Source organism: Astyanax mexicanus, chromosome 17, assembly GCF_023375975.1.
Source record: "Astyanax mexicanus isolate ESR-SI-001 chromosome 17, AstMex3_surface, whole genome shotgun sequence".
NCBI classification, from domain to species: Eukaryota; Metazoa; Chordata; class Actinopteri; order Characiformes; family Acestrorhamphidae; genus Astyanax; species Astyanax mexicanus.
The window spans coordinates 33,369,649-33,394,005 of NC_064424.1; the positions used below are offsets into that span (position 1 = coordinate 33,369,649).

The 24,357-nt window shown below is 38.8% G+C and overlaps 1 protein-coding gene across 2 annotated transcripts; it reads right to left on the minus strand.

Annotated features, from left to right (window-relative positions):
• nop14 (NOP14 nucleolar protein homolog (yeast)) lies at positions 1 to 24,165 on the minus strand. Of its 2 annotated transcripts, none has more exons than XM_022676337.2 (19): positions 24,028 to 24,165; positions 21,816 to 22,004; positions 21,579 to 21,713; positions 20,624 to 20,765; positions 18,319 to 18,455; positions 17,891 to 18,025; positions 15,495 to 15,617; positions 15,177 to 15,302; positions 13,364 to 13,679; positions 12,504 to 12,634; positions 12,264 to 12,349; positions 8,877 to 9,012; positions 7,479 to 7,580; positions 7,064 to 7,217; positions 4,160 to 4,319; positions 2,279 to 2,426; positions 1,537 to 1,655; positions 1,203 to 1,358; positions 1 to 771 (listed from the first exon to the last, which is right to left on the minus strand). In XM_022676337.2, exons 2-19 carry the CDS (start codon positions 21,996 to 21,998, stop codon positions 675 to 677), a joined length of 2,586 nt encoding a protein of 861 aa, XP_022532058.2. In that variant the 5' UTR covers positions 21,999 to 22,004; positions 24,028 to 24,165; the 3' UTR covers positions 1 to 674. The 2 variants fall into 2 exon arrangements, with proteins under 2 accessions (XP_022532058.2, XP_022532059.2); XM_022676338.2 differs by lacking the exon at positions 24,028 to 24,165 and adding an exon at positions 23,820 to 23,886.
• Positions 24,166 to 24,357: the final 192 nt, after the last annotated feature.

Consider the following 24,357-nt stretch of genomic DNA (forward strand, 5'->3'; position numbering starts at 1 on the left):
TATGTTTTCATTGTGTTATTTTATGTTCAGAAGTTGGTAATTTACAAAACTTTCACAACTTTTCACAAAATCTGATCAACTCTGTGATCAAAGTATTTCAGAGTGGGTTTGGTGTAAAACACTCTATTCATGAAAACTTACCCACACAGAAATGTTTACAGTGAACCTCTAGTAACTCCCTCATAAAATGTTATTTTTTTTAAATGGGTGTGAAATACCATTCTGATGCTTTTAACCTTTTTTGAGATTCTAGGTCTAAAACATGTTTTTAACAACACATTAAAAGATAAATGACATTCTTTACAATTTTACCATCATCAACCTTATATATAAACACCCAGAAGATACATGAAGGTTCACTGGAGAGTTTGGATAGTACATAAAATGACAATATATTGGTGTTGTTTATAAAGTCAAAGCTGGTAAGTCTTTTCTACAATGAACCATTTAACACCAAACCCACTCAGAAATGTGATCATCTCAACCAATCTGCAATTCATGCAGACACTTTCTGTAAAATAAATCCTCTTTTTCCAAACACAACAAAACAGATAACAGAAGAAGTTCTAGTAATTAGCAGCTGCATCAGTCCATGAAGTCCACCAGCTGTTTAATGATTTTTCAGAACTGAAATTCCTGGTCAACAGTGATCAATAAGGACTTTCTGTCTGACATCACTTCCTCTTCTTCCTCTTGAGCGCCTTCCATTCTCCTTCCTGTGTGGCCAGACTGCCGTATAGCTCCTTCACCTTCCTCTTCCTCTCAGCGTCCCTGAAAAACACAAGCAAAACATATTCACTCACTGGTAAAAAGATCCTAATGTGTTTCAGGATTAGCAGACATGTACTGCTTCTTACTTAAAAAGAAGTTAAATGTGTGTGTATTTATAAGATATGATTGATAATATTAAAGCTATTGATATCTGAACTATTTTAATGTGTGTGTGTGTGTTTATAATACATGCTTTATAAAGCTTGCAAAACAGCAAAAAAAATGGGTATAAAGTGAATAAGTATTAAAATCAATTTCTTATCCAATACATTTACCAGAAAAGTGCATTATCCCATGCATTTGATACAGATGTTTATGATAAAGTGGTTCTGAGCCCAAAAAAAAATACTGCAAACATAGTTTGATCATGCCACTCTAACACAGTGGCAAAAACAAAGGACCAGCACTAGATGGTTGTGGTCTCCACTAACCTGCTCATGATGTCAGAGAGTTTGGCCTGAGCCAGGAAGCGCGTGTCCTTCCTTAGCTCCCTCAGTGCCCCCTTAAACTCCTTCTTATACTTGTGTTTCAGTCTCTCTCTCTCCTTCTCCTCCTTTGTGTTTCCTCGCTTCTTCCCGTAGTCCAACCTGAACAGACACAAAAAGAAAAATTAACCACGAAGAAAAATGTAATTGGAAACAATAAGACAGGTCTCTCTCTCTCTCTATCTCAAATACTTCATGCACTATAAAAGCAACACTACACTTCATACACTATTTATAGTGTAGTACAACCAGTGTGTGGTTTGAGGGCATTTTCACTCACACTTCCACTATTTTTGGCTGCAGCATTTTTAGTGCAATGGGCTTCTTTTTGTCAAACACAAGGGGTGAACGCTGGGAAGGTGTTTCTGGAATGGCCTCCAGGATTTCTCGTTGCAGCTCCTGTAGAAAAACAAAAGAAAACCAATACAAATGCAGAACTAAAACAGGAAAATTGTAACTTCACCTAGAACACACTTTTTTTTTCTAATTCCCAGTGAAGCTGAATTTCCGAGAATTACACTGCAGGCTGTAACAGCATGGTCACTTGGGTGAAACTGAATATTATAGGCGGTTGCTGTTCTACTGTTATCCTGGGAGGCTGAATATACATGGTGGCTAAAGGGTTCAAGTGGATGCAATTGGGTTGATATGGCTATGATATGCTTGGTGGCTGCTATGGTACCCAAGGTTGCTGATATTCCATTACTAGCTCATTACTGTATTTACTTGTATCCAAGCTTTTTAAACAGCCACCATAGTAAAAGCAATTCCTATTTACATAATAATTACAACATAATAATAATTTACAAATAATGTTATTTGACAGCAACCCATATATGTCTTCTCTTTTAGTGGGGGACTGATGGAAAATTCAGCAAATAAAAATACCAACAATTTTATCCTGATGGTGTCTATTATGTGATTTTGGTTCTAGGTGGTCAGCTACTCAACTTTAATGTCTTATTCCACATCTGAAATGAAGTTCCTAAAGCATTTAAAAGAGCATGCAATCTAAGAATTACCTGTAGGGCTGGAGGGTAGCTCTGAACAGGGAGGTGGTTGGTTAGAAGAGTCCGGATGGGCTGGAAGATCTGATCATAAGAGGGGAGATCTCTGTAAAGGGTGGCGCACCTCTTCACCAGGTCCAGACAAGCATCCAGCACTGAGAGTCTGAACACAGAGATCATAAATACTTAAGTTTAAGCAGGACTAGGGAAAAAAATATTAAATAACAGTAAGTAAGTGGACATTCAGTTCTGAAGTGTTGAAGCCAGTAAAACTGCAACAGAGTCACAGGCACCCAAGGTTTACGGATGGGATCCATGGAGGTCTGCTGCAAACAAATGCCAGAAAACACAGGACAGCTTCACAGGTCTTAAGGATAGTTCAGAGCTTTTTCGGCAGCACAAGAGGGACAAAGATGGTTTTATTGTTCTCAGGGAGAACAGTACTGCTTTGCCAACAGACTTTTGCAGAGAAACAGAGAAGCATGTGATGGAGGGATTGACCAAAAAACATTTTTGGTCCAAAACCAAACTGCCAACACTGCTGAAAATAGAGGAAACACTGCAATGCGGTTTCATGTATACGACTGGTTTATTTTGGGGTCTTTTAAATAGCCATTAAACCCTAAAACATATTTTTTCCATGAATAGCTGAAATGTGTTCCTTTGAAGTAATGAAACATAACTGTGCTATAGGCACAGGCATGGATGATGTGGCATGGTACACAGACACATCACAATATGCAGATCAGACAATCCAAAATTGCCGCTCCCCTGGTGACTAGTGAGGGATTGATTAGTGAGGGGTTGTCTCTGAGGAGGGACCTCAGCAGGGTGTTCCTGGACTCTGTTGCAGGAAAATCACAGCAGGGTGATAATTAGCGCTTCTTTGCGAATCTTCACACAGGGAAACACACACACAGACACAGAAGCACACGTCCCAAAAGAATCTCCACAATTAGTCTGGGAGTATTCATCTGAGTGCGAAGGGCAAAAGTCAGTACTCTGATATCACACTTCAAGATTGATTAATGCTTGGGTTCATTAGAGATTCAAGAAGATTTAATGATTCAATAGCATTTCAGATTAATTCAGTGATTCACTAATGTTTGATTGATTTAGTGATTCCTTACTGTGTCAAATGAATTTATTAATACATATATTAATGTTTTAGATTAATTTAGTAAGTAATTAGTGTTTCAGAATGAGATACATATTTTTAAACCTGGTTTTGCTATTCATTTAATTATTGAAGGCTGCATGTTCACATTTATTTTAAAGAGTTCACGCTGTCAGCACACTGACACACTGACATACACTGCCTGGCCAAAAAAAAAAAACTGACCACTGAGCAAAACTTTATCCAGCACATCCCAAAGATTTGGACTCTGTGGTGAACAATTCATGTGTGAAAATGATGATCTCATGCTCCCTGAATCACTCTTTCACAATTTCAGCCCCATGAATCCTGGTATTGTCATCTTGGAATATGGCCGTGCCATCAGGGAAGAAAATATCCATTGATGGAATAACCTGGTCTATATTCAGTATAATCAGATAGTTAGCTGTCTTTCAGCACATACTGTTGCTGAACCTAGACCTGACCAATTGCAGCAGCAACCCCACATCATTTACTTAGTAAAATCCAGGTGGCGACTTTATTTATTTATTTTGGCCTGGCAGTGTATTTGCACTCCTGACAAAGCAATGCTAAGACAGTGTATTTGGAGCCCTCTATGGTAGCAGTATGTAACTGCAAGTCACTTTACAGCAGAACATTTTCCTCTAGTTTCCAGAAAGAATAAGTTGGTTGATCAGTTATGGACATAGACAGGCAGAAAGCTGATCACTTTTTAAGCTGTAGTCAGTCAGTCTGCTGTCTCTAGTGTGAGTGTGTACCTGTGGTGGTCTCTCTGCAGGTCTGTGCTGGCTGTAACTCGGTGTACAGATGTTAGGGGAATGGGTTTCCTGCTCCAGCTGCTTGAAGACTCAGTGTCACAGAGGAGCAGCAGCTTGCTGGCTTTACCCTGCTGTCTGAACGGTGACACCACACAGTAATCTAAGTGTACACACAGAGAGGGAGAGGGGAAAGAGACCACATTTCAATAGGCAATACAATATTATACACTGTACAAAGTCACAATACATGATTTTATCAATTAGCATTATAAAGTACCCTCTACACTTCCTGTAGTGTATTACAGTCCGTTAGAATGATCATTTTGGATTATGCAGCTTTACAGAGCATCTTCTTCCCTTACTGTAATGTCTGTCAGAATGACTGTGTGGATTATAGATGGTTATAGAACATTATAAAGTGCGCCCTACACTTTCTGTAATGTAATACAGTCTGTCAAAAGGGCAGTAAGGATTATATGAACATTATAAAGCATTATACAGCGCCCACTATTCCTCCTGTGGTGTACTGAAGTCTGTCAGAATGGCCATGAGGATCATATGACCCTTATAGAGCATTATAGTGCCTCCTTCACTTCCTGTATTGTATGAAAGTCTTTCAAAACAGCTGAGTGTATTAGAGTGTTACTCTTTCTATAGTGCATCATGTTCTGTCAGAATTATCATGTTGGGTTATAGACCTTTGTAGAGCAGCTTCTACTATTACTGAAATGTATTACAGTCTGTTAGAATGAGTGTGTGGAATATAGACAGTTATAAAATATTAGAGTGTACCCTACACTTCCTGTAATGTGATTCAGTCTGTCAAAAGGACATTAAGGATTATATAAACATTATAAAGCATTATTATAGTACCCACTACTCTTCCTGTGGTGTACTACAGTTTTTACAAATGGCCATGATGCTCATATGACCATTATATAGCATTATAGAGTGTACCCTACACATTCTGTGATGTGATGCAGTCTGTCAAAAGGACAGTAAGGATCATATGAACATTATAAAGCATTATACAGTACCCACTATACTTCCTGTGCTGCTGTCTGTCAGAATGGCCATGAGGATCATATGACCATTATAGAGCATTAAAGATTGCACCCTTCACTTTCTGTATTGTATTAAAGTCTTTCAGAACAGCTGAGGGGATTAGAGTATTAGAGTGTTACTCATTCTACAGTGTATTATGTTCTGTCAGAATTATCAAGTTGGTTTATAGACCTTTATAGAGCAGCTTCTTCACTTAATGTAATGTATTACGGTCTGTTAGAATGAGTGTGTGGATTATAGACGGTTATAGAACATTATAGAGTGTGCCCTACACATCCTGTGATGTGATACAGTCTGTCAAAAGGACAGTAAGGATTATATGAACATTATAAAGCATTATACAGTGCCCACTATTCTTCCTGTGGTGTACTGCAGTCTTTAAAAATGGCCATGAGGAACAAATGACCCTTATAAAGAATTATAGAGTGCCCCCTACACTTTGTGTAGTGTATGAATAAAGTCTTTCAGAACAGCTTTTAAATTATTAAAATGTTTTAGAGCAGCCCCTGCTCTTTCTGTAGTGTATTATGTTCTGTCAGATGAACTGGATCTTTCATATGAACGTTTTTGAATAAGGTAGAGTGCCCGTGCTCTTCCTGTAGTTAGTTAAAATCTTTTAGATAGAAAGAGATGATTATTGAGCATTATTTTTTTTTTTTTATCACTTTAGCTACCCCTCAATTTCCCACCCACCAGTGATGGCATAGTTACTTTAAATCCAAATACTGATCACCACTTTAAAAAAAGCAACTTGGTTACTTTATGGATTACTTGATTTTAAAAGTGACTTTTGCGTTTCTTTTAAGTTGCTGCTGCCTCAACATGAGTTTTGCCAAAACTCACTTTACTAGAAGCTTTGCTCAACTTTTGGGACTTCATCAGTAAATCAGTCACTGTGACTCCAAGGGTTTCTTTAAATTTGACGTTGTGTTTTTGAAGCTAGGTGGCACTTTATCTCCAGCAGAGTGAACAACCAAACCTGATATTAATCATATTTAGCTGATACAAACTCTAGAAACTAGAGCTAGGAAGCGCACATCTCTCTCTTCACTGCTGTGTTTATGTCGCTGTGTGGTGTTACATGTGTGTTGCATAGGCCAGACATCTCTTCCTAAGATGCAAGAAGAAAGTTAAAATATACTGTAGTGAATCTGCAGTAATGTTCTGTGTTTACTGACTGTTAAAAATGCACTGTTGTGTTTTAAGGTATAAGACAAGCATGTGATTGGGGGCGTGGTGTGTGTGTGTGTGGTAGAGAAAGCGTGTGTGTATGTGTGTTCAGCCTGAGTGTTAGTTCTAGCCTGTTAGCTTTGTTAGCTCGCTAGCCTGTTGTTATTTTGGCATAGTTGCGGCAGACGGTTCCAACAATAAAGCGACGATTGTAAACGTCTCTCATGCATCCTTTCAACACGTCTAGCCAGATGATACAATATATTTTTTACTAAGTAAAATGACAAAAAAGTAACGCACAGTAACTTGGATATGTAACTTTAATCTGATTACTGGATTGGAAATAGTAACACGTTTAGATTATTCGTTACAGGAAAAAATGCCAAATTAGAGTAGTGTGTTACTGACATCACTGCCACCCACTCACAAAAACAAACAAATGACCCCTAGAGGGCCTTTTGTCCTTAAAATCTACTTCTCCAGCTTGCGTTATTCACCACTGATACTTCTGGACACACACCCAACCTGACAGACGACAGATTTATTTGCAGCCTCTTAATTAAGCCTTTAGGCACTTGCAACATTTCAGCCACGCAGCACAACAACACCAGACATATGCATCAAAGACTACAGAACTACAGAACGCTGTAGCTGGTTGGGAGGGCATACCTTTGCAGGTGTCAGCTGGAACAGCCAAGTGCAGGAGCCCCAGCAGGAAGTTAATGAGTTCAGGGATGAAACGCTTGGAGAGCGACACAAACTCCACAGCCAGACAGCACAGCACCAACCCTGCCGAGACGCTCTCCAGAGACGATACGGGACACTATTGAGGGGAGGGAGGGGAGGCATTTCAGCAAACACACACACTCTGCTCTGGGCAAGCTTGGAGGCACTTTGAGTCATGGCTGGAAAAGTGCAGATTCACATTATGAACTCGGAGTTGCTGAGACTGGCATCAGCAGACAAGTTCAGAAGAATCTAAATTCACACAGACATCTACAAAACTGAATGAAGTCCCAGGTACAGCACACACTAGAAAAAAAATAGGACTCTAGACAAGATATTTACATACACACACACTTACCTTAGTGAGGGCCTGACTGATGTACAGAAAGGCAGGAGTGGTTACAGGATGCCGGAAATCCGAAGTAGGAAACAGCAAAGCAGCGATCTTCAAGTAAATCAGCTACAACATACACACAAAAAAAACACACTTACTTCACAGTCCAGAGGAAGATGAGTTTTTAAACTGTAGAGGTTCCAATGAAGAGCTGTTAGGATCAAGATGTGCCTATAAACTGTGAGGCCAGGATGAAGAGCCTGTTAACTCTAGAGCAGGGAAATTTAATTAGAATTCAGTATGGTCCAGTTAGAGAAAATTTCGACAGGCCAAGGTCCGGACCGATTGTTAACTTGTGTTATGAATTAGTGCTATATCCTGTAAGGTTTTTTGAACTGAATTATGAAAAATATATATAATAATAATAATAATAATAAATGCCTCTCTGGCCAGATTTTGCATACATTCCTCATCTGTCTCTTTCGCGCTCGGCATGACTTCCCGCCCATTCTCGGCCTCCCTATCTTCTTATAAAGGCAGTTTTTCATGGCCGCATCCCAATTCAACAGCCGGAGCCACGGGGCCGCGACCCTGACAACAAGGTTTCGATCCCACGTGAGGAGCAGTGTGTTTATTTATTTATTCTTTCCTTACCATGTCTGTGAGTTTTCTGCGGCGCAAAGCACATATACAATTAAATCCTTCTCAGTAGGTTTGGGTCCGCATTGGACAACGTTTTAGTGCCTATTAGTGACCACTGTTCTAGAGGTTGCGACTAAGAGCTTATAAACTGTAGGGGTCAAGATGAAGAGCTAATCCCATTAGAATCATATAAATTCAGTTAAACAATGTTTTTTTCTTTTTGAAACTTGCATTTTTACTTTTATTTGTAGGTTCTAGAAATCGTAATACGAACTAGTTCTATGGAATGTTGAAAAGTAAAAGAAAATGTGGTGACGCTCACAGGATGTTCAGTATATGCCATATAGAAACTTTACATATCTTGACACATACATCACCATGCTCTCTTTTGGGTTATAATGTTTAGTGGTGGTGAAGAAGAGTCAATACAAATTCTACGGGTTGTGACAGAGCCTATAACTGATATGGGTGGAAATAAAGAGTTTATAAACTGTAAGGTTTGAGATGAGGTAAACAGTGATAAGCTGTTATAAATAAGTTCAGTTAAAAATAGTTCCCTATTGGTTAACTGTAGAATGACATTGGCACCTCATGTATTATGTAACAGAAATGTAGAAACAGAACAGAAAACAGTTCATAAGAAAAATAATACATAAATAAATAAATATTAAATAATTTTAAATGAATATATATAAAATGATCATCGATAATATCATTATCATTCAGTATCCACAACCCACTTAAATGAGACACAAAGAGCAAGCCTGTGTGCCTACATACCATGTCCAAGCCTGGAAACGCAGCACGACCTTTGACCTCTACAGCCTCCTCCATGCTGTGACCGCCATCACTAAGCAATGTCTGCATGACCTTACATGCTGATGCAGGAAAGAGCTGGCAGAGAGAGTATACCTGCCTGAGAGAGAGAGAAAAAAAAAGAGACAGTGAGTTAAGTAGGGCTGCTCCTAATGGATATTTTTTATTGACTAATCAAACTTTTTTTTGATTAGACGATTAATATAAACACTGATGTATTTATTGTGCGTGTGTATATGTTAACAATTAACCTCTGTTTTATGCCTCAGCTCCTTTTACCTGAAAAGGAGTATTAATATTTTACTTAAATACTAGGCTTAAATTAGTTCTAAGTGTGAATGATTTAGTCACTGGGGTAAATTTGTACAGTGCCTTGAAAAAAAAAACTTTTTAACCTTTTGCCACATGTCAAGCTTTAAAAATAAAGATATGAAATTGTAATTTTTTTTGAACGAACAACAAGTGGGACACAATGCTGAAATGGAACAATTTATTTTTTTATTATAAAAAACTGAAACGTGGGGTGTGCAATATTATTCTGCCCCCTAACGTTAATACTCCGGAGCACCACCTTTTGTTGTGATTACAGCTGCAAGTCGCTTGGGGTTTGTCCCTATCAGTTTCGCACGTCGAGAGACTGAAATGTCCCCATTGGAGAGCGTTTGTGAACAGCAGTTTTCAGCTCTTTCCACAGATTCTAGACGGGATTCAGGTCTGGACTTTGACTTGGCTATTCTAACACCTGGATACGTGTGAACCATTCCATTGTAGATTTTGCTTTATGTTTTGGATCATTGTCTTGTTGGAAGATAAATCTCCGTCCCAGTCTCAGGTCTTTTGCAGACTTTAACAGGTTTTCTTCCAGAATGCTCCTGTATTTGGCTCCATCCATCTTCCCATCAATTTTAACCATCTTCCCTGTGAAAAGCAGGCCCATGATCCTGCCTTCACCATGTTTGAGAGTAAGGATGGTGTGTTCAGGGTGATGAGCGGTGTTACTTTTCAGCCACACAAAGCACTTTGTTTTAAGGCAAAAAAAAGTTCAACTTTGTTCTGATCTGACCAGAGCACCTTCTTCCACATGATTGCTGTACAAACAGCACCTCTTATGTCTTTTCTTCAACAGTGCATTTCTTCTTGCCACTCTTTCCTAAAGGCCAGAGTTGTGCAGTGTACGACCTTACAGTCTTCTAACTTTGAGACTATCACAGAGCAGGTGCATTTATACGGAGACCTGATTACACACAGGTGGATTCTAATTATCATCCTCAGTCATTTAGGTCAACATTGGATCATTCAGAGATCCAATTTTTGAGTTTGCTGCACTGAAAGTAAAGGGGCTAAATATTATTGCACGTTGCATTTTTTTTATTTTGTAAAAAATGTTTAAAATATCCAATAAATTCCGTTCCACTTCGCGATTGTGTCCCACTTGTTGATTCTTCACAAAAAACTAAAAAAATTACACACACACACACACACACACACATACATACACTACCATTCAAAAGTTTGGGGTCACATTGAAACGTCCTTATTTTTGAAGGAAAAGCACTGTACTTTTCAATGAAGATAACTTTAACCTAGTCCTAACTTTAAACAAATACACTCTGTACATTGCTAATGTGGTAAATGACTATTCTAGCTGCAAATATCTGGTTTTGGCGCAATATCTACATAGGTGTATAGAGGCCCATTTCCAGCAACTATCACTCCAGTGTTCTAATGGTACAATGTGTTTGCTCATTGGCTCAGAAGGCTAATTGATGATTAGAAAACCCTTGTGCAATCATGTTCACACACCTGAAAACAGTCTAGCTCATTACAGAAGCTACAAAACGACCTTCCTTTGAGCAGATTGAGTTTCTGGAGCATCACATTTGCGGGGTCAATTAAACGCTCAAAATGGCCAGAAAAAGAGAACTTTCATCTGAAACTCGACAGTCTATTCTTGTTCTTAGAAATGAAGGCTATTCCATGCGAGAAATTGCTAAGAAATTGAAGATTTCCTACAACGATGTGTACTACTCCCTTCAGAGGACAGCACAAACAGGCTCTAACCAGAGTAGAAAAAGAAGTGGGAGGCCGCGTTGCACAACTAAGCAAGAAGATAAGTACATTAGAGTCTCTAGTTTGAGAAACAGATGCCTCACAGGTCCCCAACTGGCATCTTCATTAAATAGTACCCGCAAAACACCAGTGTCAACATCTACAGTGAAGAGGCGGCTGCGGGATTTTGGGCTTCAGGGCAGAGTGGCAAAGAAAAAGCCATATCTGAGACTGGCTAATAAAAGAAAAAGATTAAGATGGGCAAAAGAACACAGACATTGGACAGAGGAAGACTGGAAAAAAGTGTTGTGGACGGATGAATCCAAGTTTGAGGTGTTTGGATCACAAAGAAGAACGTTTGTGAGACGCAGAACAAATGAAAAGATGCTGGAAGAATGCCTGACTCCATCTGTTAAGCATGGTGGAGGTAATGTGATGGTCTGGGGTTGCTTTGGTGCTGGTAAGGTGGGAGATTTGTACAGGGTAAAAGGGATTCTGAATAAGGAAGGCTATCACTCCATTTTGCAACGCCATGCCATACCCAGTGGACAGCGCCTGATCGGAGCCAATTTCGTCCTACAACAGGACAATGACCCTAAACACACCTCCAAATTGTGCAAGAACTATTTACAGCAGAAGCAGGCAGCTGGTATTCTATTGGTAATGGAGTGGCCAGCGCAGTCACCAGATCTGAACCCCATTGAGCTGTTGTGGGAGCAGCTTGACCGTATGGTACGCCAGAAGTGCCCATCCAACCAATCCAACTTGTGGGAGCTGCTTCTAGAAGCGTGGGGTGCAATTTCTCCAGCTTACCTCAACAAATTAACAGCTAGAATGCCAAAGGTGTGCAATGCTGTAATTGCTGCAAATGGAGGATTATTTGATGAAAGCAAAGTTTGATGTAAAAACAATGTTATTTCAAATACAAATCATTATTTCTAACCTTGTCAATGTCTTGACTCTATTTTCTATTCATTTCACAACGTATGGTGGTGAATAAGTGTGACTTTTCATGGAAAACACAAAATTGTTTGAGTGACCCCAAACTTTTGAACGGTAGTGTATATATATAAAATAAATAAATTTCATATATTTATGTTTGAAGCCTGAAATGTGGCAAAACTTTGAAAAGTTCAAGGGGGCCGAATACTTTTGCACTGTATTTAAGGTATTTCCTGTTAAATATAAGTCTGTATTAGTAAAGTGTCAATATTAGATAATATAAAGTATAATATGGCTGAATAACAATGCTATGATAATGTGTGGTGCAGCGCTGCATTAGAGCTGTACAGTAACACGTACGGGATGAGTGTGTTGATGGTGGAGAGCTCCGGGGGGCTTTGAGTGGCCAATTCTCCCACATACTCCAACAGGAATCCAAACAACTTCTGTAAAAGTGAAAAGAAGGGTTTTTATTAGGGCTGAGCGATGACCAGGCCAGGCAGTCATTACTAATGAGTAAGAGGACATCATCCATATAAATAAGTATGTGTGACATTACAGCAATTTGTGTGTGTGTGTCAGGCAGCAGAAAGTGGTCACCTCTAATTTAGCCTTGTTGCCCACAGCGAGGCTCGGGTGGTTGCACTTCTGTATTCGCTCCACTATGAGGCGCTGCTGTTCCACAGAGTGACCGAGCAGCAGCTCTTTCAGATCACTGAAGCTTTCAGGGGCTACAAAAACAAAAAGACACACTAATGTCTCAACACTGTTTCGATTTTTACACCAAATGTATAAATAATCAAATCATTAAAATTATATAGTATACCCACTCTTTATTAATCAAGAGTAATTTTAAATAGAAACTATTCTTAATAATACAAAAACAAAAAATAATAAGAACAAGCCACGCTTAACTGGATTAGTGTAGGGTGTGAAACGCTGAAGAGTAAACAAATACATCAGTATTTTATAACTGCGAAAAAAGTTTAAAATGCTTTTGCTGTAGGTCAACTCTAAGTCCTATGAAAGCAGAAAACCAAACATATTTATTATTAATTCATGTTGAGTAGACTTCTGTAGACTTGTTAAAGTTAAAAAAAAAAACACACAAATATTGCATACAAAAAAGACCTAAAAATAACTTTCTAAACTGGAAATAAAATTAACAAAAATAAAGAAAAAAAAGAAAAAAGTCCTATAAACTAAATTACTATTAATAATGTTTTTAAAGATTTAAAAGATCATAAAAAGGACATTCTAAATAAAACACAAATATTAAAGTTCTAAAATTGTATAAAAAAGATCTTATGTTTAAATAAAGATAAAGTTAAATAAAATGTAACAAATAAAACATAAGAACTTATTTTTAAAACAAATATAACATACATTTTTAAAAATGGTCAAATTTCAATTCATTTTAATCAATTTATTTAGATCTTTTAATTTGTCTCTCTCAGTACCTTTGAAGGTGTACGGCAGTTCCTCTTTGGCTGCTTGCTGCACAGCTCTCCGCTCCTCCTCACTCAGAGCTGCTTTAGCTGGAGCTGCCTCTTCCTCTTTATCTTCATCACCCTCTTCATCCTCAGCTCCGCTGCCCTGCTCTGAATCCAGGTCGGAGTGATCATCTTCATCTTCTGCATCTTCGTCGTCGTCAGCGTCATCGTCATCATCACCACCATCACACTCTTCGTTCTCCTCCTCTCCACCATCATCTTCATCTTCCTCATTCTTTTCACCTTCTTCCTCTTCTCCTCCATCCACGTTCCACTGGCCATCCTAAGAGCATAGAACAGAGCATGTGTAACCGTGTCTGTGTGTGTGTGTGCGGAATAGGTAGACTCCAGTACAGAATTTTATTTAGGACCATTGAGGAAAATTAAAATCGCTTCCAACCCTACAAATTAACCCCGCAATATACTTTCTTTCCTGTGGTCCAAAAACAGTAGCACCAAAAAGCAACAGTAGGCGTATACAGATGTTTAACACTGCTTATTTAAAAAATATTCAGATAAAGATAATTTGATTCTAAAGGAGTGAACTGAAAATATCTTTTAATTTGGTCTGAGAGAAGCATGAATCCAGTCTACTTACTTTGTAACCGTATTTTTCGCACCAGATTATAAGGCACATTATGCAACACTAGTAAGGGACAGAGGTGTCGCCATGTTTTCCTTTTAATTCAGCAGGTCTTGCTGCTGGGTTAGCTAAGTTAACAAAACTGTAATTCTAAAAATAAAAAAATACTTTAAAAGTCAAACAAGCGCTGGATGTTAATCTACACAGATTTATTTTGCTGAATAAAGTGCTTCAATTTATTTACTGTAAGCTTAGATTTCCAGATTTCCATTAAAGTTGCTCAACAGCGCTACACTGCTCTGGTAAGCCAAAGCAATTTTAGTTTTTTTTTTTTTAACACAATAAATGCACAGGTTACAGTCAAATATTAATGAACAGGTAATGCTAATGCTGCTTCTGCAGTGCTAGCCAGGGTTAGCTGCAGGCTACAGGCCAATAATACTCAACTCTGAACAACGAAAAGTCTAGTGCTTAGCGCAGTTAGCAGGTAATGCTAATGCTGCTCCAGCAGTGCTGGCTTGAGTTAGCAGCACTCTACAGACTGATAATACCAAACTCTATGTGGTGAAAAAACTAGCACTTAGCGCAGTTATCAGGTAATGCTAATGCTGCTTCTGCAGTGCTAACCGGGGTTAACTGTAGGCTACAGGCCAATAATACTCACCTCTGAACAACATAAAAATGTCTAGTGCTTAGCACGGTTAGCAGGTAATGCTAATGCTGCTCCAGCAGTGCTGGCTGAAGTTAGCAGCACACTACAGGCTATTAATACTAAACTCTGTATGGCGAAAGAGCTAGCGCTCCAACCTCGGAGAACTTAACTGAAACTCCTGAAACGCTGTACTTCAGCAGAGTGACCAGTGACTACTGCTCTTACAACCTGACTGGTAACATTCATACATAAGACACACTGGATTATAAGTCGCACTGACGATTTTTGGGAAAATTAAAGGATTTTAAGTTTGCCTTATAGTGTGAAAAGTACAGTACATGTGGTCATTGTTAAGAGTGAAAACGTACCCCTAAAAGACCAAACATGCACATTTTTTTTTTACAAAACTCTCCAGTATCTCCAGTACACAACGGTAAGTAAATAAAATCATAAATCTCCCAGCTCCCATTAAGATATCAACCCAAAATCTCCAGGTTTCCAGGGTCTCAATCTGGCCATATATCCTTGTGTTCTGTTTTTCTGACCTGGTAGGAGAGGGTTTTACGGTCATCTGTGTCCAGGATAAAGCCATCGTTCAGGTCGTCCGCTGACATGTGGCTCGGTTTCTTAGAAGTACTCTCCTCTCCCAGCATCCTCCTCAATCTGTCCGCCTGCAGAAACACATCTAATCAGCCCCAGCTCTTCATCCCAACACACACTATTGCCTTTGATGGAATTTCTCTTTTTTTAACCATTGTCTCAACATTAGCTCCTCGCCCACACTTTCATGTTTATGCAGAAATGTAAGAGTTATTTATCGTAAAGAGCTATAAAAGAGCTGTTGAGGCCAAAATATCCAGTACCTCCAGTTTCTGCAGGCGCTCCCTCTCCTCTCTCGCCACCTCCTCTGGGGTCTTGAGCTTCTCTGACGGCCGAGCCTTCATCTCGAACCCGAGCTCGCGCACCATCACGTCATAATCATCCATCTGCAGACGAACACAAAATACACACAGACACAATCAACCAGTTTAATTAAAACCACGTAACAAACCATAACAAAAACATGTTACAATAAATGTGATAAGAGACAACAAAAAAATCGATTCTTCGATTTAAATCGATCTTCATTTGAATGATCCGATGTTGATTTATATAAACCCGAATCAATCTTTCGAAATAGCCCATTGTCCGTTCAGTTTTAACGTCTTGTGTTTTAAATGTATAGAGATGTGAAGCATGGTGTAGCAATTAACTAAGCATTAAATTAAATATTAAATTATATTAAAAGACGAATGTAACTGTTGCTAAGATTTTAATAATGGAAGTTTAAGTGTTTTTTTATATAAATACATTTCACAAGATTTATTGTAATTGAAGTTTACCTAAATGAATAAATTTTGAATTGAATCAGGACCTTGTGAATCGAATCGAACTGGGAAATCAGGGATAAGACCTACCCCTAGTCAACACTAGCTAAAACCTCTGCAAACTAATAATAGCTAACATTTACTAATCTTGCTAATTGTTACGCAAGCTAAGCTAACGTCTCTAAATGAAATCCTAAAAAGCTAACAGCAGCCAACTGAAAACTGAAACAAAAATTATAGCTAACCCTGCCATCTGAAAATATATAGCTGGTTTCACTAGTTAGCTAACATTTTAACCAAACTCCTAAAAACTAACAGTAGCCAACTAATAACTGAAATGCTATACAAGCTAACCCTGCTAACTGAAAATAAATGGCTACACCAGCTAGCTAAAAGTATATATATATATAACTGATAAAGGAAAAAACTACAAGCACACAAAGGTGTCAAATATATTTACATTCATTACTCATGTAGAAGTATAGATATACTACTTCAGTAAAGCATAGATAACCAAAATTTCTACTTAAGTAAGGAAATTAATTATTTGTACTTTGTTAGTTGACATCTCTGCAAGCTAACCCAGCCAACTGAAACTAAATGGCTATACCAGTTAGCCAGCTAACTTTTCTAACTGAAAAAAGCTAACAGTAGATAACTGATAACTTTAAAAGCTGTATTAGGTTAGCAACTTTACTAGCTTGTTACTTGAAAATGAAATGGCTTTATTGAACTCTTTTGAAAGGTGAATGGATGGAGTCCACATGCTTGGTTCCCACTGTGAAGCATGGAGGAGCTGTGATGGTGTGGGGGTGTTTTGCTGGTGACACTGTTGGGGATTTATTCAAAATTTAAGGCACACTGAACCAGCATGGCTACCACAGCATCCTGCAGCGACATGCCATCCAATCTGGCTTGCGTTTAGTTGGACGATAATTTATTTTTCAATAGGATGATGACCCCAAACACACCTCCAAGCTGTGTAAGGTCTATTTGACCAAGAAGGAGAGTGATGGAGTGTTGCAGCAGGTGAGCTGGCCTCCACGGTCACCGGACCTGAACCCAATTCAGATGGTTTGGGGTGAGTTGGACCACAGAGTAAAGGCAAAGGGGCAACAAGTGCTAAACACCTCTGGGAACTCCTTCAAGACTGTTGGAAAACCATTTCAGGTGACCACCTCTTGAAGCTCATTGAGAGAATGCCAAGAGTGTGCAAAGCAGTAATCAGAGCAAAGGGTGGCTATTTTGCAGAAACTAGAATATAAAACATGTTTTTAAGTTGTTTCACCTTTTTTTGTTAAATAACTCCACGTGTTCATTCATAGTTTTGATGCCTTCAATGAGAATCTACAATGTAAATATTCATGAAAATAAAAAAAACGCATTGAAAAAGAAAAGGGGTGTTCTAACTTTTGGCCTGTACTGTATATCCACTGCCTTTCAAAGAGGGGCATCTATGGTTGAAGGAGCTACATTTAAAATCTACCCAAATGTCCATATGTCTGCACTTATCATTCTGTAGAGGGCCAAATTGGTTACAAGGCTTCAGTGAAGTGAACATGTTAAGTGCTGTGAGGCTGTCGGAGAAGATGCAATCTTAAGAGCTAATCTATGAGCAGAGGAGTGTGGGTGTGTGTAGCAGTAAACCTTACAACATGCCTAGCACATCTGCTTCAGTGGAGCATCAGAAGCAAGCCATTTCTTTCATATAGGGTGATCATTTAGGGTTTCTCCTCCCAAAATCATCAAACTACTTCTTCTGTATGTTTATCTTCACTGTGGTTAAAATCTCTATCAATGTTTTTAGCATTCAAGTGTTTGATTTTGAAGAAATATTTTCTCCTAAGCTTCAGGTTCATGGTCTGTCTCTCTCGTCCCTCTTTCCTCCTTACCTTTGGTTTGTCTGGCTCATCTTTGCGTTCTGATTTGGGGGTTTTGTGAGCCAGGAGGCTCTGGACGGACCTCCACTCCTGATCCAGTTTCTCCGTCAGCTCCTGAGACTCCTCCTTCTGTGTCTGACGCTCTCTCTGAAAACAAACAGCAGAACATTAAATTAGGTTGTTATTTAAAAAATGATTTAGTAGTAGATTTGGCAGATATTAAAATGTATGTGCAAACAAATATCCAATTTTTAATATTGCTTTTAATTTTATTTGAATGGAACTGACTTATTAGTACTTTTAGTTTGTCAGAATGGATTTCATTTACACAGATTTACTTTGAAGGCACAGTACGACAACCAGTCTAAATAATTATGAGGAACAGAGTGAAGTTGGACATGAATCTAATAGTTGGGTGTCTCGTAGGGAGAGATGTTCACCTTCTCCTGTTTGGACTTGAGAATGAGCTCCTCAATGATCTCCTGCCGTGATCTGGGTTTCTCCTCATAATCTCCATCCTCTCCGGTCTTCATCCTCAGCAGTCCTCCTCCTCCGAAGTGTGCAGCGGTGAGCTCAGCTGCAGAAACAGAGAAACATTTTAGACTCATCAGAGAGTAGAGCATAATAATGAACCTAAACCTGCTGTTGGTTAATTCTTACTTTCAGCTCCCTACCCACAAGCTACACCTTAAATAGGAAACACTGCAATACTACTTAGAATCAGTCATTGTTCTGTATATTTATTGCATCTCTACAATAAAGTATTCCAGTGTGAGTATGATTGTGTCAATATTTTCTGACAATTATAATTTAATAGTTTAGTGTCCTCCTATTTATAACAGCATTATGTAAGTACTGCTTTTTTTGCTTCTGGGCTACACCCCAACATTTAAATAGATTAGTACAAACCGGCACAACAGACGAGTTAATTAATTCTTTCTCTGGGTGGGTAGATGACGCTCGCTTCTCCCTAATCACTTCCACTACGACTGGAACAGGCATCTGTTGGCTTATGTATCAGAACTGGGAAACTGGTGCTTTCCTCAAAGTGCATTTGCAATTTGAAAAAGAGCCAAAGGTTGGCTTCAAATGTATTGAAGGAGGCATGTGCTTGTCCTGACCCTCCTAGTGTCAGAATTATTGTGAATGATGGGGGTGATCTAGGTTTATTAACTATTATACAACAGTTAGTTCCGACCTCACAATCTGATTGGTTGAGAAGTGTTCGAGCCATGCTGATATATGTGATAACATCACAGCCTTCTCACACTAAACTTGTATCACTCCGCCGACGCATTGCCGAGGAACGGCGTATACACACAGGACACCCGCAGCAGCGTTAGCTTAGCTCAGGCTAGCACTCAGCCGCGGCACGCTCCCCGCAGCCCGCAGCGCTGGTTCTTTTGTGGAAAAAAGGGAAAGAAAATCATTCAGTTACTGCCGTCTTAGAGCCAGGGCGCGAACCAGCCAGGCTAGGCTAAGCTAAGATGATGCTGAGCTAAAGCAAGCTAAGCTAACCTAACCACAGTCCAGCCGGCTAGCTAAAACCAACACCACCCAGCTCAAAAAAAGCGAGCTTTCACCTGAAGATGAGTCCACAGAGCAGGAGAGGAGAGTATTAGCGTTATTTCAAGGTCCTAACATTACCATCTTCGCTTATTCCCAATTTTGATTTCAAGCTAACTTTCGTGGTGTTAGTCTGTATAAACCATACACCGTTTTGTAGTTAAGTTTCAGTTCTGTAACAGTTTTTGTGGAACTACTTTTGGCGGAAGGCACAGTCCATATTAAAGCATGTTCAAACTGAATTTTTTTTTAAGTTCCTTGATTTATTTTCTTTCTTCATTTTGTAAAAAAAAAACACTCGAGGTCGCGTGTTATCACGAATAACATCACGGCTGTGATGATCTACGGCCGAATCACAGCCGTGATGTTATTCATGATAACACATCCCTCTTGTGTTCTATTGCTTAGATGTAAATTGCGAGGAAAAGCAGCATCTAAGGTAAAAGAAATGTGTGGACTGAGGTGATGGAGTAATATTTTAGGATTTTAAACAAATATGACTTGGATATGCAGCATTCCACAGTTTTGCAAAGAGGTCTATACTGTGGTAGCAGCATATCAGCCCAGAAAGTATATGGTAAAGATGCTATTCTCCCTATTACAGTCATTATTATTTTAATGTTGTTATTTTCCTTTACTTTTAATTTTCTATGTAGTGATTTAGCAATGCTAACCGCACACATGCAAATTACACCAGTAACACCATAGACTACAGTGTCCAAAAATGTAGCTTGGGCTATTTTTTTTCCCTTAAAGATGATTTGTGGATTTCTTTTTTATGTCACAATGACCGATTACATTAGCTGATTACACTGGGTTTTCCCACACTACACCTCATAAGGAGAGAAAACACTTTGCTCACTCAGAGGTCCTCCTTTTTAATACAATTCACTAATTTATGGAAAGATAATGAGCTACAATTAGACACAGACTTTACCATGCATCTATTATTCTATTTATCTTTTCTGCTTCTTCCTAGACAGGGTTGCAAATGGATCTGGAACCTACTGAAAATCATTAGGCAAAAGGCAAAACTTCATTTTTAACAGTCATTTTTAAACAATCAGTGCATGTCATCACTACTACCAAATACTAACTAGCAAACAATGATAGCTTTCCTAAGCTATTTATTCCTAAAAACATTGATGTGTTCAATATCACCAGAACCAGAACACTCACCAGAAAGCAGGCCTTTCTCTTCAGAGTCACTGTCACTGTCCACCATGTCAGTCATCTTCTCCATCTCAGCCAGAGACTGGCCATAGTGGGTCAGCTCCTCCTCCTCGTTCAGATTGTAGAGGTCCTTCTTGGTCTGGGAGCGCTACATAACCACAAACACGGGAGCACATAGTGAGGCAAAGACATCAAAACTTCACTGCAAGGGTCCTGGCGGTCATCGGGGGAGCCATAAGTAGCCAAAGGCAGCCATGGAAATCCCACTTAAGTCCAAAACATGCTATAGAAACTTCACAGAGCAGAAAATAGATTTTACAAATGCAAATAAACAAGATTCAATTGTCTTAAGAAGATTTTACCTTTAATTTAGGAAAGCGGAAAAACATACTGCGCATTAACACACTGAACTTTTAATGCATATTTAAATGTTTTATACATTAAGCATGTATGGATTAAATTGACAAGAAAATGGCCACACAAAACACTTTAGGATACAGGGTCGCGATATATTGGAATACTCCAAGCAAGGCAATTTATTGACATTTTTTAAATCAAAATTTAGAGAAAAAAAACTGTGATAGACAAAAAATAAATTAAAGAAAAAATGTTTTGGTTATTTTTTTTATGCAATCAGAACAGTGAGATCTAACGTACAACAACCTACAATACTGTGGGCGGTATTTACACAAAACACAAAATTAACCACTGACACCAATATTTACATATAAACTAATAACTATAATGTAATACTGTGTTTTTGAAAATAAATACAGTATTGATTAACACAACATTGAAATACAATATCAAAATAAGCCACAGAAAAACAGTGTAAATCTTTCTTTTGTATTAAGCAGCAAAAAAGTTCAGTGATTTGCACGCACTGTAAAGGCCATTCTAAGATTATATATTGTGCACCAACACCTGGCAGCTAATCTTACTACCAGCTCTCTGGACATACCTGCCGCTCCATTGTGAACCTTTTCAGTATCTTGTCCTCAGGTGCCATCTTGGTGTCGTACTCCCCAAAGCGCCGGTCCACAAACTTATTAGCCTTATTCTTAAGCCTGAACTCTTTAAGAAGGGTGTTCTTCCGCTGGGTAAGGGAAAGAGATCATAAGCAATCAGTACCTCAGAGGTTCAGGGTACATTTAATAAAAGCACACAGAGAAAAATCAATGTCGTTTCTTCACCCCACCTTGTTGATGGCTTTGGATCGGGACACGCCCGGCAGGCCCACGTCATGTTTACTCTTCTGGCCGAGGACGTCAAACTTCTTTCTGTTGATTTTCACCTCAAAGGGGTTGTTTTTGATCTGGGTGGACGTCTTGGTCTTCCGCACCTTGTCGGCGAGGCTCCTCTTTTTTGGGGGCTTCCCCATTTTTTCCTAAGAGCGGAGGACACAAATTTCATCAGTAAAATAGAGTTAATTTAAGTACACACAATTATTATTTAGATCAGGGATGCCCAAGCTTTTTTTGTTGGGGACCAGAAGGAGAAATATATTTAAATTCACGGGCCAAAGACTCTCATGATGTCTCTTAATATTAAACTCTGGTAACTTTTAGACTCATTTGCCCTTTTTCTGCGCAACAACTAAACACTCTCACCCCTTTTAGACTCTTTGGCCCGTTTTTCTGCGCTACAACTGAACACTCTTGCCACTTTTAGACTCCTTGGCTAGAAACTAGAAACGCATACTCTCTCCGCTTTTAGACTCTTTGGCCCGTTTTTTTGCACTAGAAATGCGCACTCTCTCCGCTTTTAGACTCTTTGGCCCGTTTTTTACGCTACAACTTCACTTTCGCCGCTTTTAGACTCTTTGGCCCGTTTTTGTGCACTAAATTTTGCGCACTCTCTCCGCTTTTAGACCCTTTGGCCCGCTTTTTGCGCTACAACTTCACTTTCGCCGCTTTTAGACTCTTTGGCCCGTTTCTGACACCTAGCATCCAAACTTTGAATCTCACATTATAAAAACCTGCTTAACAGCGGGCCAACTTTCATTCTATTTCTAAAATACCTCGCGGGCCGCTCCAAAAAAGGAAACGGGCCGCAAATGGCCCACGGGCTGTAGTTTGGACAACCCAGATTTAGATATACTATGTTAATAAACAAACACTTTATTATTAAGATATATCACTTTAATAAATATAAACACTTGATTATTTAGATACATCACTTTAATAAACATACTTTACAATTTAGATATAACACTTAAATAAGTAAACACTATTATTTAGATATACATCACGCTGCAACGTGGATTTGACTTTCAATTAAAGCAATAATGACTACATGAAAATGTGCATAAGAGTTCTGTAAATGTATTCTAATTAAAAACCGTCATTTAAAACACTAAATCAGAAAATGTTGTATGTTTATGTAAAGAAAAGCTGTAAAATAAATGCAGTGTTTCTTACATTTCTAACATATAACGTTCTAACTTTATCATTTTCAAAATTCAGCTTCTGTAAAAATTAATAGACCACAAGTTTCTGAATCAGTTTCTCTGATTCTGCTATTTATAGGTATTGATATATTTGATATACATTTAGGTATATATTTTATTCTATAAACTACAGACATTTCACCCAAATTCCAAATAAATATATTGTCATTTAGAGTATTTATTTGCAGAAAATGGGAAATGTCTGAAATAACGCAGAGCTTTCAGACCTCAAATAATGCAAAGGAAACAAGTTCATATTTATAAAGTTTTAAGAGTTCAGAAATCAAAATTTGGTGGAATAACCCCAGTTTTTAATCACAGTTTGGCATGTTCTCCTCCACCAGTCTTACACTCTACTTTTGGACAATTTTATGCCACTCCTGGTGCAAAGATTCAAGCATTCCAGCCTGGTGTAACTGCTTGTGATCATCCATCTTCCTCTTGATTATATTGCAGAGGTTTTCAATATGGTAAAATTAAAGAACGTGGTCTCTTATTTCCTTTCCAGAGCTGTATATCATTATTATTTTCACATTCCATTCGATTTGTTGTGTATTCATGCACAAGTATGCCTCTGTCCCCTCCTGCACTGCTCACTTTAACTAAACTTGAGAATCTACAATACAGACAAGAGTTAAATCAGGTAATAACAGAACCCATCATATTTCTCCTGCGTTCTTAGGTCACTTCTACAGCTCTGTTGGGTTTATATCTTTATTTCAGAACGATATGTTTAGTTTCTGTCAGCTTTACCAAGTTAATCTTCGTCTTCTCTGTTCCTCCTTAAATGGAGCAGCAGCTACATATCGTTTCCTCAGCGGCAGAGAGCGGTATCGGCTGGAACTGCTGCTGTATTTAAGGTGGAGCAGAGAATTTTAAAGATCAGCCAACTCCAGCCCAGTGTTACAGCTATATTGAGACACTGACGCTGATAATAGAACAGAACAGAACAGAGACTTACTCAGCAGCCGGGCTCTGTATCAACACCACAACAGCCTGGTTTTCTCCAGCAGCGCTAATAAACAAATCTACACCTCAGTTCAGCAGCATGCAGCTCCTCCAGCAGATCCCCACATGGTCGGAGAAACACTGAGGGCCTGTCTGTAGCTCACAGCGCCCTCTGCGGCGAGGAGGTGCCTTCACTCAGTGCTGGACAAAACCATAGATATTTTTTACCTTATTTCTTATATATATTATATATATATATTATGTATATTATCTTATATCTGATGACTATGGACACAACACCCAAACAGTGGCTGTGACCGAAATGGCTCCCTACTCCCTCATT

Excerpts from the sequence above, each read along its gene's own strand:
- nop14 (XM_022676337.2), bottom strand. The coding sequence starts at position 21,998 with ATGGGGAAGCCCCCAAAAAAGAGGAGCCTCGCCGACAAGGTGCGGAAG. Across the intron at positions 9,013-12,263 it reads ACCATCAACACACTCATCCC|GCAGGTATACTCTCTCTGCC; the intron begins GTACGTGTTACT and ends TCTCTCTCTCAG. Across the intron at positions 772-1,202 it reads CTCTCTGACATCATGAGCAG|GGACGCTGAGAGGAAGAGGA; the intron begins GTTAGTGGAGAC and ends TGTGTTTTTCAG.